General features: G+C 33.3%; 3 protein-coding genes across 9 annotated transcripts in view; 1 reads left to right on the top strand and 2 right to left on the bottom strand.

Moving 5' to 3' along the window:
- LOC109334298 (splicing factor U2af small subunit B-like) lies at positions 6,236 to 9,523 on the top strand. The gene is made up of 4 exons (XM_019569996.1): positions 6,236 to 6,687; positions 7,351 to 7,432; positions 8,575 to 8,701; positions 8,796 to 9,523. The coding sequence occupies exons 1-4, from the start codon at positions 6,322 to 6,324 to the stop codon at positions 9,181 to 9,183; spliced, it is 963 nt and encodes a 320-aa protein (XP_019425541.1). The 5' UTR covers positions 6,236 to 6,321; the 3' UTR covers positions 9,184 to 9,523.
- On the bottom strand, positions 11,890 to 16,233 carry LOC109334297 (histone deacetylase HDT1-like). 7 transcript variants are annotated; one of them, XR_002106084.1, is made up of 11 exons: positions 16,118 to 16,233; positions 14,863 to 14,933; positions 14,536 to 14,766; positions 14,391 to 14,415; positions 14,266 to 14,301; positions 14,038 to 14,189; positions 13,101 to 13,238; positions 12,938 to 13,028; positions 12,292 to 12,430; positions 12,040 to 12,191; positions 11,890 to 12,009 (listed from the first exon to the last, which is right to left on the bottom strand). XR_002106084.1 is itself a non-coding variant. In XM_019569992.1 (11 exons), the coding sequence occupies exons 1-11, from the start codon at positions 16,194 to 16,196 to the stop codon at positions 12,131 to 12,133; spliced, it is 993 nt and encodes a 330-aa protein (XP_019425537.1). In that variant the 5' UTR covers positions 16,197 to 16,233; the 3' UTR covers positions 11,890 to 12,130. The 7 variants fall into 7 exon arrangements, 6 of the variants coding, with proteins under 6 accessions (XP_019425537.1, XP_019425536.1, XP_019425534.1 ...); XM_019569992.1 differs by having other exon boundaries at positions 11,890 to 12,191; positions 13,101 to 13,118; positions 13,149 to 13,238; XM_019569991.1 differs by having other exon boundaries at positions 11,890 to 12,191; positions 13,101 to 13,125; positions 13,156 to 13,238.
- LOC109333935 overlaps positions 21,810 to 23,206 on the bottom strand; it is a 3,929-nt gene continuing 2,532 nt past the window's right edge. The window contains exons 2-3 of the mRNA XM_019569514.1: positions 22,890 to 22,992; positions 21,810 to 22,091 (exon numbers count right to left, since the gene is read on the bottom strand). Of these exons, the coding sequence (XP_019425059.1) occupies positions 21,810 to 22,091; positions 22,890 to 22,992 (385 nt within the window). The remainder of the gene's footprint in view (positions 22,092 to 22,889; positions 22,993 to 23,206) is intronic.

Below are 23,206 nucleotides of genomic sequence, written 5' to 3'. Positions count from 1 at the left end.
TCAATGTGCTTAAACAATGGTATGTCCAAATCAAGATACCTAGTGCACCATTAACATTAAGTCTTTGGACAGTGACATTAACTGCAAGTGGTACTCTTGTTGTAATGATCAAAAATTCATAATAAGGTATGTCAACTGATGAATCCCTCTTTGGATTGATTCATCAGTCACATGTATAAAACTTTAGAATTATGACATGTTTATCATCATAGGTGTGTATGATCTTCGGCCAAATATTAACTTTCCTTTGGGCCAGCTAATACTCGTATGAATGACCACACACACTTACATCCAATGTTCCTCATGAGTTATATCCATGAAAGAGGTCACTTTGGCGACATTTCACTTCATTTGGCTCAATTGAAACAATAAACAACCTTAATGGACAACCAAATAACAATTAAAACCAATTCACAAAGATACCAAATCCCCATAAACTTTATCGTACTCTCGCTTGGGCGAGGCTTGAGCGCAATTGAAGCCAATGCTTCTGTTTGTCTCTTGCTTGAGCGAGCCTTATGTCGCCCATACACTCGCTTGGGCGAGGATCTTCTGGCTTAAGCTCAATAGAAGCCAATGCTTCTGTTTAGTTCTCGCTTGGGCGAGCCACTCTCGCTCGGGTGAGAGACTCTCGCTGGGGCGAGACACTCTCGCTTGAGCGAGAGCACTGCGACAGAAGACGAACAGTGCGATTCCTGCATCGCTTTTTTTCGAAAAATCACCCAGAAATTCAAGAAAACAATAGAAAAAGCAATGTTTATTCATTTTAAATCCCTCTTATATTCATATGGAAAATCATGAATGTCTTTCTTAGTCGATTCATGGAAAAAATGAACACATCAAAACCCTAAATCAAACCAGATTTGGGGAAGAAAAGCAAGAACCCTAATTTCACTCATGAATCAAATTGGGGTGGCTTTGATACCACTTGTTGGAGAATATCTACATCCGAAATTCATAGATTAAACGCGGAAGTCCTTATGACCATTGCTTTGTTCCCATAACCTAATGTTTATTCCCATACATAAACCCAAATAGAACAACCATGGTCCAGACCTAAGAAACCCCAAATGAGTTCATGGTGAAGATGAAGAACATACCTTGTTGAGCCATTTCCGGAATCTCGAAGGTATGAGGGTGCGATGATCTTCCAGATGATAGAGCGCCGAATGATTTCCTTAGTTTCTGTAGAGGGGAATGAGAAAATGCCTTAGTTCTTGAGAATTTTCCCTATGGTGAGAGTGTACCTTATGTGAGGAGAGATCCTTATATTATATGCCTAATGGATGAGTTGATAGTGTCATATCCTTTTCGATAACACTATCCTCATCATACCTTATTCTCCTCAACTTTACACCTGAAAACCCGTTGCTCTACAAATGGGGACCATAACCCATAAAAGTAACCCCGAAGCGGTTTACTACTTAAGTTGCAATAATTCTGATTCAGTCCCTTCATCAAATCAGAAATTGCCTGAAGGTATCTACACTTATTATTATTTCATGACACATATGCCCTTAGCCACCAAATTAACTACTTAAGATCATTTTATATTTTGGCTAATTACATAATGGCCATAACATACAATCATAGAATTATATTTTTGACCCATATATTATCAGAAATTCTATCATGTATCACTTGTTAGGAAGAGCAACCACCATTCTAAAATTAATTAGTTTCTTGTACAAAAAGTAAAATTATCTTTAGTAATACCAAAAAAAATTCAAAAAGATGATTCTAACATTAGAACGTGCAGTATTATTATCTAGTTAAAATGCATGCATAGATGCACATGCAATTTTTTGCTTTTTATAAAAACTACTACGATTTTGCGGTCACAAAAGTCAATTTCTGCTCAATTTTCAAACATTAAGACATAGGTACATGAGATAATCTACAGTACAAATTTCACCCATTTATAAAAATTTGACATGAATACAATCATATCATAATTGAAAACCAAACTGACACATTGCATCTATAAGATGTGGGAGACTAACCTTTGTACTATAGTATAAAGAAAAAAAAAATGTAACCAATTCAGTATAGCTTTAAACTAGTATGCTAGCACCATTGCATTACATTTACTTTCAAGACAAGCATTACACTTACTATGATAAATAAAAATATTGTTTCCAAGATAAATAACCTTATCAAACATGAATAATGAGGTCGATTTAAGTCCCATATAAAATACGGGGTTGATTCAAGGATATATATTTGATTTTCCTTGACAAAGATGCTATAAGATTAAATTTAGTGGCTAAAATTTTAAGGAAGTTAACCTCATAATATTATACATATTTCACTCAAACCTAATATACACTATGAGCATATTATATATCATTGAATGACTTTTTACTCAAAATGTAAATAAATATTTAACACACCAATTGATAAAGAGTAAATTACACTGACACCCCCTGAGTTTTAGTGAAATTATACAAATTACTCCTCACTTTTTTACACCTACACACACCTCCTTTAATTTTTATATTTTCATTACACTGAGCACCTCTGCATAAGAAATAAGTGTAATTTTTTAAACAAAAATGTGATAAATGTAATTATGTTAAACAAAACATGATATATTATGTAGACAAGTCCAAATAATATACAAATCAATGTATCTTTATTATTTTTTGTTACAAAATGCATCAACAATTCTAAAAAAATATTGTTTAATTCGTACTTATAATATAGTGTAACGAACCAAAAATAATAAAGAGATATTGACTCATATATTATTTGGACTTGTCTCTATAATATATCATATTTTGTTTAACTTAATTGCATTTATCATATTTTTTTTTAAAATATTACACTTATTTCTTATGCAGGGGTGATCAATGTGATGAAAATATAAAAATTAGGGGAGGTTTGTGTAGGTGTAAAAAAGTGAAGGGTGGTTTATGTAATTTCACTAAAATTCAGGGGGTGTCTTTATAATTTACTCGATGATAAAAGATATAAATATGTAAAAATATCAATTAAAATTTAGATATAGATCAAGTTGTGAACAAATATTGTTTTAGGCTAAAACATTCTTTGCCATAACTCTTATTTTAAGTTCCATTTTGGTAGTAAAAAAAAACAAAAAGATTTAACATGTATACACTGACCGTGTAACTGTTTTTTACACTGTCAACAAATCATTCATTATTTATATATTAATTATTATTGACTTTTAAACAAAAGTAATACAAATCAGCAGTGAATAATATGTTGATAGTGTAAAAACTTTTCACTTATAGTGCGTAGATTTTAAACTAAAAATAAAAAATCAATTTAATCATTTATTTTCAGGTTTTCATCTTATAACAACTAGCATGCTCGTGCCTGTCAACCCGCATTCTTATTTTCTAATACAGAATATGTCTGTTTATATGTATTTATATTTTTTTATATTGAGTATACATTTTTAGAAATGATGTACATTATTTCTATCTGAAAACTAAAAAATATCTAAATTAAAGAGTGTATAAATAACTACTTCTAAAGTATTTTGATTAGCAAGAAATATTAACAATTTGGAATAAAAACAGGGTTGTTGATGATGAGGTATTCTTTGTATGTATCATATCTTCTTGTTTCTACCACAAATGCTTACATAAATGTGGTAAAAAAATTGTATGTATCATATCTCCTCGTTTTTGTTCCTAGCATGTTGGCAGACACCATACTAAGCCTTTTGACTACATATTATCTCTCTGCAGCATTTTGACTGTCTTTTTCCAAAAGTTAATCCAAGCATGTAATAAACCTAATGATTATGATAACTATATAATATGATAATTTGGTAATAATTCTAAGCCTCCTCCAAGCAAACATGTTTTAATTATATTTTGAAGTGAACACGACCGCATGTAAAGTGTAGCATTGAAAATAAATTACCTGCAAAAATCATGGTAACATAATAATATGGATTAAGTACCACAAATATTTGTAATATGACATGTTTACAACATGTATTAAAAATATTTAGATTCATGTATTAAAAATGCAGATGATAGTAAAAAATATTGCCAATAAAATCAAACTTGATAACTAAAACATGTAAGATAAGTCCAAAGAATAAAAATGTTAACAACTAATAAGTAATCCATTTTTTACCTTATAGAATAACATTATATATCATACCTTTTATGTTATTTTAAGAAATAAAACTAATTCTGAAATCTAACATTCATTTTTTAGAAGAAGACATGGGGGACCATAGTATTTTAGTATTTCTTAAATAAGAATTTTTTTGCAACTTACCATGCTAAACTTATTTTTTAGAAGAGGATCATGGTGAAAGAGACATTTAGTCGAATACATGATGGACATTTTTAGAATTAACCAAATTCACTTAAACAACTAAGAATGAAACACCAATTTAGAATGAGAAATAGTAATATAATTTAAACACGTAATACAATATATCAACAATAGAAACAGAGATTGAAGCAAAAAGTAACATAGTGTGAAGTTCAATTTACTACCATATTCTTTAATATCCCTGTAAAAATTTGATTGCATACTAAAGTTACATTTTCTTTTCAACTACCTATCATCNCTGGTTGAAATGTAGAGAACCATTTTGGGAATGATCTGGCCACCACTTTTAGCAAGAGTTGAAGGTTGAAATATTAAGCCATATCACAAAGCAATATAGATAATCATATCACAAAACAAAGGCAATACATATAACCATCATCAATTGTTGAAATCCATAGCTTATTATCGATAGGTTGGGTAACTGTAGAAATTGAGAGAGAATGTTTATGATTCAGATAATGATTTTTTTCTAATTGCATACTAAAAAAGATGATGTTTTGAATGAGTTGAGACAATATGTCGATTAATGTTAAATTATTTGTTTTATGAACCCATACAATACGATAAACAAAGGATTCATGGATGCACACTATAATGTAATTCACTTTGGTATTTCATCGAATAGAATGTAAGCAAAGATAGGTGAAGAAGAAAACCATGATAACAATATTTAAGCATAAAACTTAAGAGAATATGAGCGAGTTATAATCTTTAAGTGCATACCTTACTTTTCTAAATACCATCCAGATTATGGAGGGAACTTCTCTTGATGTCACATTCTCTACACACCATCCATATTGTCTATAAATGTAAAATTGCATTATATCCATGTTCTACCTGCAAAATGAAAAATGATAAAATATCATGAGAAAATAAGAATGTGAAAGGAGGAAGTAGTGAGTAGTCATGTTGGCTTTATAATTTATTATAGAAGAATGTGAAAGGCTAAAGTAGTGAATGAGAAACCCATGCCCCCAACAAGTAGTTAAAAAGTAAAAATGGAAGAGGGGTTGAAGAACTGCCGCAGTTTAGAAAAGTAATAGTGAATTTATAATAAGAGAATAAGAAGTTAATAGAAACGTAAAGTTAGAAATTATAAAGGGTAAAATAGCCAACAAAAATTATTTCATGGTAGTTATTTTAAGTATTTGCTTTATATATTAGTGTAGAAATAAAATGTCAAATGGCTTTTATATCTTTCTAATGTTTGTTAAATTCACCATGATATCCATGTTAATTATATTTAATCCAAAACACCCTAGCCATTATCTTCAAATGAGAATATGTATATTTTGATAGTAAAAAGTGAATATCAGACGAATTAAAAATATTACGGTGTAAATCTAATTATAACATTCTTATGATATATCGATAAAATTAACAAATATTACAAAGATGTTTGAGATGCTTTACTTTGTTAGATGATCAAAATGAAACATAAAATAGGATAAATAACTAAAATGACATTTTATGTTGTTAGAGAATTAAATTGAAAATTAAAACTAAGATAAATGTTCAAGACAATAATTTATATATTCTACCTTATCTTTCCAGAGAAAAATATGTATGTTTATAATATAAGAATTTGATATGTTGTTAGTATATTATTCATATTTAATTATTATTAAACTTTTGAATATAAATAAGAATAAATATTTATAAACTCACAATATAAAATTTTATATAGAGTCGGTATATTATCTATTACTTATTTATATTACTTTTATATAAGAATTAATGATTATTGAAATGAACAATAAATAATACAATAACATTATAAAAAACTTTTAGGTTATTGTTCATTTTCATCCAGAAATGATACACACTAACAATTTGACATTATATAAAACTTTATATTATATTGGGAAAAAATATGAAACATAGAAGAGGTAATAATAAAATAGTGGACTACGTAGTAATAGAGCATTAGGCACCGATTTTGAATGAGAAAACCCTAACAACAGAGAAAAACAAACATAGCTCGCTCGATCTTCATCAATGGCGGAACATCTCGCATCCATTTTCGGCACTGAGAAAGACAGAGTAAACTGTCCCTTCTACTTCAAGATCGGAGCATGTAGGCATGGAGATCGTTGTTCAAGACTCCACACGAAACCAACCATCAGTCCAACGATCCTTCTTTCAAACATGTACCAGAGACCTGATATGAACATCAATATCAATTTGAATGTTTCTGATCCTGATCAACCTCCTCAATCTGAACCTCCTCAGTCTCAGTCTTCTCTTGATCCTGATAAGGTGCAAGAACATTTTGAGGATTTTTATCAAGATCTGTTTGAGGAGCTTAGTAAGTATGGTCAGATTCAGAGCTTGAATATTTGTGACAATTTGGCTGATCATATGGTATGTATGTTTTCCTTATGGTTCATTAGTTTTGTGTGTTTGGATAAGAGAAATGTTGTGTTTGATTTGTGTACATGCTAGACGAGATATGGTATTTGGATAAGAGAAATGTTGTGTTTAATGTGTGGATATGCTAGAGGAGATAGGATATTTGTATAAGAGAAATGTTGTGTTTGATTGTGGACATGCTAGACGAGAATACGAGATAGGATATTTGTGCAAGAGAAATGTTGTGTTTAATGTGTGGACATACTAGATGAGATAGTATATTCGTATAAGAGAAATGTTGTGTTTGATGAGCGGGCATGCTAGATGGGATAGGGTTATGAATGAAATGCATTAGACAAAGTCTGGAAAACGCATTGTAATTTATTTATTTTTTTGTGGTAGAATGTTACATTAGGCGGTTTTAACATGTGTAAAGTAGACTTGTAGCTCCTATTGAGGAGAGTAGATTAGATTGGAGGGGGTAGTTCAATAGTTGGAGGTAGAGGGAGATGACAAAAAATTACGGGTGGGACCATTAGTTCATTAAGAAATATTTAGAGGTACATGGTTTATCTATCAACATGATTTATGATAGGATATTATGGTATCGTTTGGTTGTTGTTATTGTTGTTGTTCAATCATTGAACTTGAACATTGTTTCTTGTTTTTGGTCAGGTTGGCAATGTATATGTTCAGTTTAAAGAGGAGGACCATGCTGCCAATGCTCTTATGAATCTCACGGGAAGGTTTTATTCAGGTGCTTGTTACTCCTGTTTACACTTGTGTTATTGTATGTTAACACCTATGTTTTTAGTTCATCATCATGGAAGCATTTTTATTGAGTTTATGAATCATTTGCTACCGTCTTAACATTAATCATGGTTTTGGTTCTGTTTCTATTTGTTGCTGCTTGTGTTATATGAGATATCACAACTGTTAAGTGTAAACTAATTGTCTGGGTGTTTATAAAAAAGAGAAAATACTCAGATTCACTCTGGAGCAAAAGCACATCTCCCTATTTAGTTCCTAGATATAAAAAACGGATTATTCCTTAAAAACCTCAAATGTTAATCAATTTAGCCCTTTTTATGACAGATTTTAGTGCACAATTGGGAATTTTGTGACCGTCATTTGATGTTCTTAGGGACCAAATTGAGATTTCCATTTGTATGGAACTAAATTGGGGGCCATATTTCGTCTGGAGGATGAATTTAGGTATTTACTCTAATAGCAATAATAATGAATTAATGATAATAAAGCAATTTTTCATCATAGTTTTTTCTTATTCCCCCCTTTTGTGCAAACAAAGTTAATATTCATATTGGTTTCAGGTCAATAGGTTGGAGATATTATGCCCAACTGGTTTGGCTTGAACTCCTTATGTTTACCATACTGTAGCCACCATTGTTGGCCCTCCTTCTATTCATGTTGGAGCCTTGGGCTTTATCTGATGAAATGCATTTTGACCAGGTACCTTGTGATCTGTCACATGGTAGCTCTTTTTACCGTTTTGTCCGTCTTTCTAATGCCTAACCTTGTCTCTGCTGGTTTTGCTTAGAGTGCGGTATTTAGTCAGGATATGGTTGGGGTCATACCGTTCTTGATATTTAGGTGCCCATTGCAATAAGTTTAACTTTTAAGTACTATTACTACTAAATTTGGTTTTGGTTGGTTTGAATATATTGTATAATTCATACTTTTTTTTATTAGACATGGCTGCAATAATTGCTTTATTCCAGGCAGGACATACACATATGTAATAAAATGAATGCTCCATGGAACAATTTTCTTCTGAAACTTCAATCATTTATGTACTCATTGCTTGATGCTCCCTGCCACCTTCCCCAAACAGTGACTTCTCTTATTGTCATCAAACTTCTAACTTAATAATCTCCCCAGGTCGACCCATCATTGTCGACTTCTCTCCTGTTACGGATTTTCGAGAAGCTACTTGTAGGCAGTATGAGGAAAATGTATGTAATCGAGGCGGCTACTGCAACTTTATGCATCTAAAAAAGATAAGCAGGTTCAATTTTTAGCATAGCTCTTTTCATGCTTCCAAAGATTTCACATTTATGTTTTGTCTGTTATTGGACTAACCCCTTGCTCTTCTATATCAGGGAATTGAGAAAGCAATTATTTGGAAGAAACAAGCGTTGGAATGACCGTAGTGGAAGCAGAAGTCGGAGCCCTCCGAGGAGTCGTGCCTATGAGGAACATTCACATTCTGGTCGTGGTTCTGGTAGAAGAGATATTGACAGGTATCATGACAGTCGTGATAGGAGGCCTAGAAGCCGTAGTCCTCGACGTAGAGAAAAACGAAGCCGGAGTCCTGTGGACAGGAATGCAAGACGGGCCAGAGAAAGTAGTGCAGAAAGGAGAGCTAAAATAGAGCAATGGAACAGGGAGAAGGAACTTAAAGACTCTGGTAACAAAAACAATACGAATAGCAATGATCACGATGAACAGGGTGCTGCACAAAATGGTAGTGAATCTGGTGACCATTAGATATTGCAGCACACCGTCATTAGTGTCTTTAGTGATATGGTCCAAAATGAAGAGAAAAAAACCTTTAGTAAGTTTGGCAAGTAACCTGATTTGTCTTGTTTGCACCTATTGTGTTTGTTTTAGTTGTTAGTGTTTTATTGTCCTATTTTGAATTACCTATTTAGTTATAGAACTTTGTAATGTCCACCAATAACAGTTTAGTTTTCCCAAGTGTGATGTTCCTGCACCTTGAAGGGAGATTTAAAGAAAAAGATGGAAGGGGCTGGGAAGTTTTAAAAAGATGATCTATTTGATGTGAGTGATAAAAAGTTAATTCTATGAAGTTCAACTATGAGTGTCTCTTAATGGAGCAATTTTGATGGTACAGTGGCCATTTGACTATATCCAAATTTCTTTTGAGGAGGGTGTTTGATGGAATAGGTTTTGATGTATGAATTTGGACTTAATGTTTAAAGATGTTTGATAAATGCATGAACATTATCAAATTTTCTAAGCATGTTTATATGCTGGTTAAAAGCTAGTCCAGACAAGTACTTAATGAACTATATATCTACATTGAGTTTTGGATCCTTTAAATTGGTTTCCCCCTTAGGTGATCAAGTGCTATATAGATATAAAGATTATCAAAGGGTGTTAAAAAATATTGACTATTAGAAAAATCTTTGTATCAAAATCACTTGTCTGTCCACATGATCACTTAACAAATAAAAGATCCATATTTGGGCACTTGAGTATATATATTTATATTTAGATGGAAACAAATGGAAAAAGGGGCAGGGGAAAGAAAGGTTATAACTTATAAGTAAAATTTACCTCTCTTTTGGAGTTGTTCTTGTGGGGGAGGAAAATGAGAGGTTATCATATAAACTTCCCAAACCCTCCCTTATTAAATTTTAAGTTTTTTTCAATTTAGAGGACAAAAGCAACTTTTAGCATCTGTATCTTCTGATTTCTGGCATTTTTTCGAACTCCTACTTAGCCTGAGAAAATGTAACTTTTTACCATATGTTTGGAGTTGTGTTTTGGAGAGGAATGAAAAGAAAGAGAAGTGCTAAGCTAGCCATGAACAATTCTTGCAAAAAAAAAAGGTAGCCAGGAACAAGACAACCAAAAAAGCAAGGATATTATGTTACTATTCCATTTGTTATGAGCTTTTGATTAGTCAAAAAAAATATATTTAAGTTAAAATTTAATTATTAAGTATTTTTCTAACTAATCACAAGCTAGTGACACATGGAGTGACACAAACTGTGAGACAATAGATGTGCTGTTTGTTAAGTAGCTTTCAGGTGGATTGTAATGCAATTGAAAGAACATGTAAGGTTAAAGAACTCAGTGAGACGACATAATTCATGTGTTGCAACGACGTATTTGTGTATGGAACAATGCTGCACATAGTAGCATTTGATAATATTTTGAGGAAGAAGTATATCCTAGTGTAACAAGATAACTTCTCTCCTTACATCAGTTAGGCAATACCACATGACTGTTAGTTTTTACCTATTTTTAAATAAATAAGAAAACATAATTTCTCTTATCACACCAAAACATACTTTATGCCCTTATATTTTTCATTGTTCCAACTTCCATACTCTCATTCTATCAAAACCCCTCAGTTACATCACTCTTTAACTCGTATCAATATATACTTCCCTCAAGCACACCTCAATATGAAAACAAAGATTTGCATGCTTACAAAACCCCAAGGCGAATGGGCATAAATAATAGTTGAATTGCTATTTATGATATAGTTGAATGCATACTATAGTATTCGATCTTCTCCAGGATTGGAGAAATAAATACATTACAATCAACATGGAAAAAAAAATAGAAAATTATAACATTTTTATTATTTAGATATAACGATATCACACTTTTACCATTTAAGTTTGAAAATGTAAAAACAAAAACTTACCTCTCCAGAACTAGAGATGATCCTTTTCTATATTATTCATGCAACCATATATACCCACACAAAAGTAAAGTCACTTTCACTTTCAAAGTAAAAAATAGGGAGACAATTAAAAGATGGAAAGTTGAAAGAAATAACAATATTAATTTGGGTAAAAGTTGAAGCATGCATTTAATGCATTTCTTGTAATCGAGTCTATATAAATAAAGGCATTCTTACTCTTCCCATTCAAAGCCAGAACGGATCCATAAATAATTATGCTGTTTTTTAATGTTTATTCTATTTTATTTGGAGAGATATACTCTCCTATTTTAAAAGAGTCTAATTGTTCTCTCGTTATAGTTATAAAAATGTTGTAAAATTTCTCACGTTCTTATCCATGGTTGTTTCTTCATCATCTTCAGGGAGATTTTCCATATTAAATATTTGTATCAAATTCTATTTTCTCAACTCTATTTTAGTTTATTTTCATAACTCTGTTACCCAACATGGTATATAACTATTAATCCCAATTACTAATTGTCAAAAACATTAGCTTCTAGCAAAAACATTCTTGCTAAAGATTTGATTTACACAAACCAGCTTAAATTTATCTTCACCTCACCCTCCCATTTCGCACACCTAGACTCTGATTCTGACATCTAAACTTATGTGTGCATGTAGGCAATGTGTGATTAGCATTTTTCTTGTGTATACGACCACAAAAAGAGACATTATACAAATGTAAGTGTTAGGTTCAAAGCTAGCATTTAGCATCAAGGTCAATAGCCAATTACCAACATATCTACTAGTAATAACAGGAAGGAAAAAGAAAATATAGCCACAAATCCACAAAAAATATAAAAGACCAGGTTTCCACTCTCAGATTGATAGATCCAACTTAAAATGAAACCCATATAACAAATTCACTTAACTAGCCTTCTAACATGTACGGTTTTTTTATAAGTCATCCAAATTCCAAAAAGAAAAAACATCAAGATACTCACTGTTCAGGCAAAAAGCCTAGATATACCCCAAACTACCCAAACAAACCCTTCACTTAGCACTGTGCTTGGCCTTATTATGAGAACCTAAGGCATCCTCTGTCTTAAATGACCTGCAAACAAATATTAAATTTATGTGTCAATATAGATCTGAGCCTGCATATTTTAGAAAAAAAGAGAATGATAAATATATATAAAAACAACTCCAAATACCTGTTACAAGGCTTGCAGCTGTATTCTCCACCCGACTTTGGAGTGTGCTGCTTCGCCGGCTGGTTGTTACTTACAGCTGCCTTACCGGCCTGCTTAGAAGGGTGAGGAGTATCAACATGGCCACTACCACTCTTGCCACCTGAACAGAACATTAACTCTCACAATGTTGTTTCAGTTTTTACTCAGTTCACAACATGCATCCATGGACACACAGACAAGTACATAAATCAAACATGGTTGAACTAGCCATCTCACTTTAGTAAGTTAGATTTCTAATGATACTTCTGTCTTCCAGTAATGCTTCAGTTTTATTGTAATCTAATTTGTAATCCAACTAAAAGGAAAATTTCTACTACTAACATAACCATGTGTCAAAAAAATGGGCAAAGTGACCAGGGTAGTTTAACCCTGTATTAACCCATGTAATAATGGCAATCTAGAATAAGGATTCCACACAAATCACAAAATCACAAGGGACAAAGGTACCAGGATCACCATATCCTTATAATTCAACCTTGGCACAGTATACAGTAAAGTGTACCCAAAATGAACAGAACTTATGGGGGAAACATAATAGACAATTACAAAAAAGAAATCTCACGCAAGAAATAGAGAATATGAAAAATATTAAAATAAACCAACTAACCAGTTTTCTGAGGAGTGATAAATTTCGCCTTCTTCTCTGGAACAGGTGTTTTCTTAGAAGAATCAAGAGCCCTCTTATTGCTTGGTTCAGCCTATAAAATTATGGTTTTAATGTGAAATTCAAAATCAACAACAAAAATGAAGCACCATATAGTCCCATTTACCTTCTTGGGTGTCTCCTCATCTTCAGATTCATCCTCGTCATCAGATTCGTCTTCATCATCAGATTCATCTTCATCATCCTCTTCCTCGTTACTATCATCTTCATCTTCACTGCTTCTTATTTCACCATTTGCCATTGGCTAAATAATATATGATTACAAAAAAGTATCAAAACAAATATAATTATGATTAATTTAAAATCCCCTTGAATTCAAAAGTAACCAGTCATTAGCTCACTTCAGATTAAAACATAACACTGAGAAACAAAGCAGCTGATATGATAAATCAATTAGAAACATGCAGAACAAAGGATCATATTTCACAATCAAACTTGGACCACACATCTGATGACTCTTATCATGGCTGGCAAGCAGAATAATACCGAAACAGTCTGAGAGCATGTTGGACAACAGATACAAATCTGAACTATAATAATCACAGAAATCCTATAGTTGCAAACTGACATCTTTTTGCAACAAATATCATTCACAACTAAACAAACATAGTGGAATCAAAACAAATGAGAAAAAATACATGTGAAAACAAATTGTCTTTTCATTGGCAGTGTGCATTTGAAAACCCATCATCTATGTTCGCAAGTGTTTATTACCATAGGAGTCATTGCAAGAAGTTTCAATGCTAAATAAAAAACTTTGTGTAATTATATCTAGCAGTGACAAATTATATTTCATGCATTATTGCACAAAAAACAACTACACAAGTGTTTTTGCCTTTTTCAGGCCTAAACATCAGTACTCTGGAGTCTGGATTTGAATTTTTTTAAACTAATTCATTTCATTCAATAACAGTCGCCTAAGAATTAAATACCATTAAATAATTATGTGCATCAACATCCATTGATTCCATTCACATGATAAGAGTGGAGACTATCAACAGTTCATTACATATTACAACCCACTTCCTATTTTATATGAATACCTCGTTTTCACTAGAGTCCTCGTCAGACTCATCAGATGAATCTTCCTTTTCTTTGGCCTTCTCATTCTTTATTGGGTCTGCTATCTTCTCATTTTGTTTAGCTTCATTTGCATCAGGTTTAACACTGTTCTTCACGTCAGCCTCAGATTCTCCTACATACAATGTTTAGAATATATACTAAAGAAACTGCTTTATGACAATAGAACTACATGAGATGGGCATATTTACCATTGGCAGTGCTAACTTGAATATATTTACGAAAATCTGAAAGAAGGTGATAGAATAAGTTGAGAACTTGAGATGCAAATAAATAGTAAACAAATGATAAAAGCTAATCAAGAGGAGTATCTCACCAGCATCATCTTCATTATCATCATTATCAGTAATGATAAAAAAAGAATGGAGTTAAGGAAATATACGTATGTGATGTGAGAACATAAAAGAATGTATTATTGACTGTTAAGAGAAAATGTGATATCATATCTAAGTAAAATAGTGTTCAACAGGATATGATCCAACTTGAGCTTCAGCTCGATACCCGTTAAAGAAAACACTCCCATGTTTCCAGTTATGGGATAGCTCAAATTCTTTCTCAAATATCAAATCGTATGATATCTGGGGAAACTTGTCGGAAGAAAGTGTTCCAAGTACAAGCTTCTGGTCATCAAACTTCACATACAGCAATACAGGTTCACCCCCTTTATCCTTGTTGACCTCACCCAGACAAGCCTGTAAAATGGTAACATAGTCATTCAAACAAAACCATTATCAGTTCCGAGTACGCAAAATGCCTCAATGGTTATTTGTCATGATATAAAGATATACCATCGAAAGGTGGATAATCGTGTCATTTCCTGGATCAACCTTGAGTGATTCTCCACTTTTTACCTCAACACCTGAAATGAAATGCAGATAGACATCCAATGTTAATTTAGTAATGTTTGTTGGATTATCAACTTTTCATCCCCAAGAATGTACATCAAATACAACTTATTCTGCAAATTTTGCATTATAAGCTTTGTTTCTGTAACACCTAACATGCCAAATAAAAAACTTATCTGTCACATAAAGAAGCTTAGAGCCTCAGACACAATTAGGATCTAGTTGTGAGATATGAGGCTTGAGTCCTACACTGGAAATATGAGATTCTGGCATGGGCTCATACAACCTTGTGCTTATAATGTGTAGGTCTCCCATGATTCGTATTTGATACCACCATATCTCATACCCAACCCAAGGTGTAATCCAATGGGATGTAGAATGCCAAATACGGAAATAAATCTAATTATTTATGCAATCATAAATTTGTATTTTGTAATAGTTTGATACTCCACAAGGCCCACCTTGAAAAGTCACTTTCAAGCAATATGTCTCAAAGGAAGACATTTTCAAAGAGAACTATAATCTAGGTCCACAACCACAGTCCACAGTTGAGGCTGCAAAGTTATTGTTTTGGTATCTCATACCATTTTCTGCAATACTCCGTGTAACAACTAAGGTTTTAAATAATGTTTTTGGAAACTTAAAACCTTGACGTTTCGTACAATTGTGGACATTTGTGGTCGACATGGCCACAATTCCAGTTGTGATATGGTTTCGACGACTCCTAAAACCTTGATATATCGGTGTCTCGATGCAGACCCTGATTTAAAACCTTGGTAACAACAACCACGCAATTCAAAACCTTCTTTATATGAAAGAAGGGATAAAAAGCGGCCCAATGCACAGGTTTTTGGTAGTGAAGGTAATTGTTAAAGTTAGAAACCATATTTTACAAAACCTAATGACACTAATCACACTTAAGTGAACAAATATATGATTTTCTACTAATTTAAAAAGAAGAAAAAACACACAATCAATGGACGAATAGACACGATTAAGTATAATGTAAGACATAAAAACTGAAAAATCATGAATAAAACACATATAAACAGAATTGAAGAAATGCTTAAATAAGATTAATCAAGAATAGATCAAACGGTTAAATAAAAACAATAATGAAAAATTGAACACATAAGCAGCAATAAAATGGAAAAGAAGAGTGATGTGAGTTAGAGAGAGCAAGTGATAGTGTTGTTACCCCAAAACTCCATTTTTGGCAGAGAAAGAGAGTGCAGAAAACTGGTTTCTAGAAAATTCGTTATTTGATTCCACTGCATATATATTTAGGCATCGGTTACCTTTGCTAGGGGATTTTTAATTTTTTTAAATTAAAAAAATGATTTTTTAAATATTTTTGAATATGAAATTTTGAAAAGAAAACATCTGCAACTTAATATTTAAGCATGACTAAGTTTTTTAATATAATTTATATTATTTTTATTGAAAAGTTTGTGACTATTAATTTATCAATGATCCATCAACAACATAAATTAATTATATTATGAGTATATATATCAATTTCTTAAATTACAAATTACACTATTAAAAATGGAGAAATTCACAAAAACAGTTACAAACTTTATGTGTTTTGCAAGTGGATATCATAAATTATTTTTCATTCTAATTACTCATTAAACTTTAATTATTAATGAAATTGATCTTTATATAAATACAATTTTAAATTCAAATCACTAAAAATGAAATTCTAATTAAAATACAATTTCTTATTATTGTATGTTTTGCTTTTGCTTATTTGTACTCTAGCATAATCATGAGTACATGTGATGTTCACACTTTGTGTCACTCTATGAGTTATGAGTTTGTGATTGGTCAAAAAAATACTTAATAATTAAATTTTAATTTAAATAAATTTTTTCTAACCAATTACAGATTCATAACACATAAAATAACACAAAATATGAGACAAAAAATATGTACCCAAGCTAACAATATTCCTCTATCATTTAGACTTGTGTAAACATATAAACCTCAACAAATCCTTCCTTACGAGCACCATAAACACAAACATCAACATCAATAACTTTCTGATTGATTTTTGATAGATGAGCATGAGGATGTTCAATCTGAGCTTATTTTTATAGTTGCAAGTAATTTCGCATGAACATTGATGCTCATCACAATGTTAATTTTAATGTTTGTCTAACCTTATATCATCTAATATATTAATTCTAATTTTATTTTTAGTGATTTAAAATTATATATATGCAAGAGATCTATTTCATTAATAGTTAAAGTTTAAGGAGTAATTATGATGAAAAATAATTATGATGTCTACTTACAAAACACATAAAATTTAATGAGGTTTTGTAAACTTTTTCCTAATGATTACCTATATAACCCGATGTTAGAATAGAGTGACAAACAACAAAGTATTATAATATAATTTGATATAGATTTTTATTTTTCTATTCTATTCTAATATTAGGATTTTGATAACTATTTTTTTTCGAAATGTATAAATAACTTAAAATGTAAAGTTAATCTTTAAAAGTTAAAACATTATCTCTTAATATGATAAATATACTATATTGTAATGGGCTTTAAATTTTTCAATTCCTTAAATAATATCCTTAAGACAATGATTATTGAAACTCTTAGGGTCTCTTTCCGAATTAGATATTGGATGAAAACAATAAGAAAATGCTTACAAGTCATTAAATGCATTTGTGAGACGATTTCTTCATTTTTATATCATTTCCCTTTAAAATCTATCTCACTAACATAATTTAAAGAAAAACATAATTTGAAAGTGAAAAAAAGTTAAATGTACTTTATGTGTATCATGTATTAAACTTGTTATTTTTTGTACTATTAAGCGTATCCTCTTGTCCTATGGGCAATGAACTAATCCCTTTTAGGTATACATGAATGCTCCTCCTAATAAGTGTCACTCATAAGATTCGAATCATTAACTTTCTGATCTTTCTAGGATCTAGCATTGTCTTACACCATTTGATTAACGCCTTCTTTATATATTAAGAGAATTTGAGTCTGCCCATTTTTAGCTTTATTTTGTTTACATTCGACTTTATTGAATTGCATCTCGTATTTTGTTGCTAGTAATCTCAAAAATACAATAATGCATAAAGGAAGAAGAAGAATGAATAAGATCTTTTATTTATTAGTCAAAGAGAAAAACTGAGAAATGAAATTGACTTGATCTTCTAAAGGGGAAGGCCCTTTATATTAAAGATGGAAAGGAAAGATAACAACCTAACTAACTTAACCATAAACTAACTAAAAATGGAAAGGGCCGAAGAATAAGAAATGGGCCAACATAAAATAACAAGGCCCAAATAGAAAGGAAAGGAAGAAGGGAAAGAAAGAAAGAAGAAAAGAAGAAAGAAGAAGAATATAGCTTGGGAAGGAAGAAACCAAGATTCTAACACCCCCCTCAAGCCGGACGATGCAAATCGCGGAGGCCCAACTTGCTGATAAAGTTGTGGAAAGCTTTAGGTGGCAGCGGTTTGGTGAATGCATCAGCAAGTTGCTCTGAGGTGGAGATAGGTAGGAGATGAACAAGGCCCCGTTGAATCTTCTCACGCACAACATGGCAATCGATTTCTATGTGTTTAGTACGCTCATGAAAGACATGATTGTGAGCGAGGTAAATTGCAGATCGATTGTCACAAAAAACGTTTGTAGGAAGGGATGAAGGTATATGAAGGTCGGTGAAGAGATAATGAAGCCATTGTAATTCACAAACAACATTCCCAAGGGCTCTGTACTCTACCTTGGAAGATGATCTAGTTACTGTGTTTTGTTTCTTGGTTTTCCAAGAGATGATGGAAGAGCCAAGGAAGACACAGAAGCCACTAATTGATTTTCGAGTGCCCAAGCAGGATGCCCAATCAGAGTCTGAGAAGGTTGAAAGTTTGAGATTAGATGTGGATGAAAAGAGGAGACCTTGGGCATGGGAAGACTTGATGTAGTGCATAACTCTCAAGGCTGCTTGGTAATGGGAGTCTAGAGGTTTAGACATAAACAAGCTTAATTGTTGGACAACATAAGAGAAGTCAGGTGTAGAGATTGTTAGATAGATGAGTCCGTCTACAAGTCTCCTATAAGAGGATGGATCAGTGAGGGGGGTGCCTTTATCAATTTGGAGTTTAATGGATGGGTCAAATGGTGTTTTGGCAGGTTTGAAGACCAGGGTACCTGAGTCTTGGAGAGGGAAAAAGCATAGTTTCTCTGGTTGAGGTGGATCCCTGATGAGGATCGAGCTATTTCCAGACCTAAGAAATATCTTTGGGAACCCAAGTCCTTTATTTTGTAGGCAGTGTCCAAGATGTGCTTAACATGGTTGATTTCTGTGAGGTTGGTGCCAGTGATGATAAGGTCATCAACATAAATGAAGATAGTAGTGAAACTAGATGAAGAAGCTTTGGTAAATAGGGCTTGATCAGCTTGTGAGTGAGTGTGGCATATTGATATCAGTTTAGAGGAAAGGGTGGTATGCCATTCCCTACTGGCTTGCTTAAGGCCATATAAGGATTTGTGGAGTTTGCAAACTAAGTTGGAATTAGGTTGAAGCATGCCTGGTGGAGGTGTCATGTAAACATATTCATGGAGATCTCCATGGAGGAAGGCATTGTTGATGTCCAATTGCTCTAGGAACCATGACTTAGCTGCTGCAAGAGCCAATATGACACGGATAGTGGTGATTCTGACTACAGGAGAGAAGGTGTCAAAATAATCTACTCCCTCAAGTTCGTTGTACCCTTTGGCTACAAGCCTTTCTTTGTACCTTTCTAATGTGCCATCAGAGTGATATTTAACTTTGTAAACCCATCTGCAACCAATGGCTGATTTATCTTCTAGGAGGGGAACTAAGGACCATATGTTGTTGAGAGCAGTGAGTTCCTATTGCATAGCTTCTTGCCAGCAAGGAAGATTGCGGGCCTGTTTATAAGATGAAGGCTCTGTGATAGAGGAGATGGCACATCAAAAATTCCTGTAATTCGAAGAAAAATTAGTATAGTCAATAACAAAATGCAAATGATAAATGAGATTAGAGGTAGAAGTAGTGGTTGCCTGGATAGATTCTGCAAGATTACAATGATAGTCTTGGAGGTGTGTAGGTGGTCTTCTACCTCTAAGGGAATGTCTAAAGGAGTGTAGGGTAGTATATGGGATAAGGGTGAATCAGGGATGTTGGCATTATCTGAAGGAATGAGGTCAGGTTCATGGTGTTTAGCAGTGGTGGATTGAGGGGCAATTCTACATAAGGACTGTTCAGGTTCTATGGTTTTAGCAACAAAGGGAAATAAATTCTCATAGAAAAGGACATGTCTAGATATGAAGAGGTTGTGATTGTGTAAATCGTATAAGATAAAGCCTTTAGTTCCCTCTTTATAACAAAGAAATACAATTTTCTTGGATCTAGATTGAAATTTGGTCCTATGTGAAGTAATGGTGTTAACATAAGCTAAACATCCAAAGACCCTCAGATGGTCAAGACAGGGATGTTTGTTAAATAGAAGTTGATAGGGAGCTTTATTGTGAAAAAGAGGAGTGGGGATTCGATTGATTAAATGCACAACATGTTGAACAACAAAAATCCAAAGCTTAGGAGGGATATGAAACTGAAAGAATATAGCTCTAGAAACTTTAATGATGTGTTGATGTTTTCTCTCAACAATCCCATTCTGTTGAGGGGTTTCAACACAAGTTCTTTGGTGAATATTCCCTTAGAAGCAAAGTAATCATGCATTAAGAACTCTATGCCATTATCACTTATAAGGCTTTGCAATTTAGTATTAAAATGAGTATTGATGTAAATCACAAAGTTGATTATATATTGCCTAGCTTCAGCTTTAGTCTTAAGCATAATGGTCCAAGTGAATCTAGTAAAATCATCCACCAAGGTAAGGAAAGATTTGTGGCCAAAAAGAGAGGGGACAACATAGGGACCCCATATATCAGCATGGAGCAATTGGAAAGGCTTAGTAGTTTCAGAAGTACTTGAAGGGAAAGGAAGCTTCTTTTGCCTAGAATAATGACAAATGTCACAAGGCTTTGAAGAATTAAAATTCTTGATAAAACCAGGGTATTGTTTATCAATAACATGCATAGCAGAGTCAGATATATGGCCTACCCTTAAGTGCCATAGAACAGAGTCAGTATTAACATTGTTTAAAAAAATAGATAAACTTGGTTTGAAAGCATAACGTGTGTGCAAAATGAATAATCCTTACTGAACCAATCATCTTCTTGGTATGGTTCTGCAAAATGAGACATTGACTCTTAGTAAATATCAAGTAGTAATTTAGATCTTAATCAGCTTATTGACAGAAATCAAATTAACATGAAATTGGGGAACATATAGGACATTGGTTAGAGTAAGGGTATCAGATATTTTAACAGTTCCTGATATGAAGTGGATATCATGCTACCATTTGGCAAATTGATGATCATTGGTGTAATGGTGTCATATGTAAGGAATTGCTCAACATCATAAGTGATGTGATCTGTGGCTCTAGTATCAAGGAGCCACTGAATTTTTGCATTACCTGAGTCACAAAGTTGGGCTATTGTATTGATGACAGAGTTTGTATTATTTGCACTATTGTTAACTTGATTTTGGTAAGATTTTTCTTGATGCAACATGTCCAGCAGGTCTTGAACTTGTTCTTGGGTGAAGGTGTGATTGTAGTTCTTTGTAGATGGAATGATTCCTGCTGCTACATTAGTATCTTCAACTTTGTCCAATGGAAACCCTATAGGTGTTTGTTGTTCTACTGGACCTGTTAGATTGGAAGCCTGGAGGGTACCCATGTTTCAAGAAACATGTATCAATAGTATGGTTGGTTCTTTGACAGTGGGTACAGAACCTATTAGTCTAAGATCTACCTATCCCATTGGTGGATCTACCAAATCTCCTCTACTGAAAGGGACACCTCTTTCTCTGGGATTTCAAAATTTCTAGGTTGGTAATCCTGTCTAGAGTTAGCTAACAGGATTTGGCCTTCTAATTCTGTATTGGATAGGGCAGGATTGTCAAACTGCTCCTCTTGTTGTATCAGCAAGGAGAGCACTTTATTGATATTAGGAAGGGGCTCCATTAACATAATTTGAGACCTTACTTGTGAAAATTGGTCCTTTAAGCCAGTTAAGAGCCTTATCACGTAGTCTTGATCCCTATAGTCTTTCTGTAACGCCCATAAAAATACTTCTCAAAATCATTGCGGAAAAATGGGTAATTTTTTTTTTTTGAAATGAGTTATATAAAATTGCCTCCTTTTCAAACCTTCCTTTTTCGGGACATCACTTTAAGTAACTCGAATGTGGAAAATCAACTTATCGTTATCGAATGATAACTTAACCTGATTCAATATTTCCTGAATAATACAATGCATATAATCGTATAAGTAATAATTAGTTCATACAAACTAGGTCAACAAAGGCGGAAACTACATCGCCACTAACATATACAAAATCAAAAGAAACATAACCCCCATCAAAAGCAAAAAGGGGACATCGACTGACCCACAAGTTGACTCAAAAGATTCTAGGAATGCTGAACCCCTCACTAGGGTTCTCCTCCTCTTCCGAGTCAGACACGAGGTCGATCACCTCCACCGAGCTCTCTACATTTACGAGCTCAACGACCTCGTCCTCGTCCTCCTCCTCCTCCACTTCGTTATGCCATAACCCAGCGGCATAATTCGGAGGGGATGACATTCTCAAAACCGGAGTCTTCTTGCAGGGACCTCCTCCAAGAACCCGGCTCCTCTAGGCTCTACTGGATGATGGAGCATCCAAACAATCTGACCATGTCCGATGACCGTGGGAGGGAGCAGCGCCATCACTTCTGACTGGCGGGTATCGAAATCCAAACTCTCAAGACATCGGCCTCTTTGGCGGCAAGGTGAAGGAAGCATCAAGGTAGGTGTCAGGTTGAGGGATCATCATTGATGACCCGTTGCACATCATGTGCAACGACAAACCGCATGGGCCTGTATATGTATATCTGTGCCCATCATTGTTTCATTGTCCCATCGGGGACATCGTGAAGTGATAACCTCGAACGTGATTGTTGCTGTTGGACATCTGCATAGTGAATATACACAAACAAGAACAATACAACAGAGAGAGTAAGACATCTAATGAACATAAACTCATTGACGGCGTGGACTTACTCAGAATATCACACTCAGACATAAAATATATTTTAACATATAACTCATCATTTATCATCGACATCATGAAGAAATTCATAACTTACCATTTATTCCAACATTACCAATATATCAAATAATAAAGT

Source organism: Lupinus angustifolius, chromosome LG19, assembly GCF_001865875.1.
Source record: "Lupinus angustifolius cultivar Tanjil chromosome LG19, LupAngTanjil_v1.0, whole genome shotgun sequence".
Classification (NCBI taxonomy): domain Eukaryota; kingdom Viridiplantae; phylum Streptophyta; class Magnoliopsida; order Fabales; family Fabaceae; genus Lupinus; species Lupinus angustifolius.
Note: the sequence above shows the minus strand (reverse complement) of the source record. Positions and strands in the feature narration are given on the sequence as shown.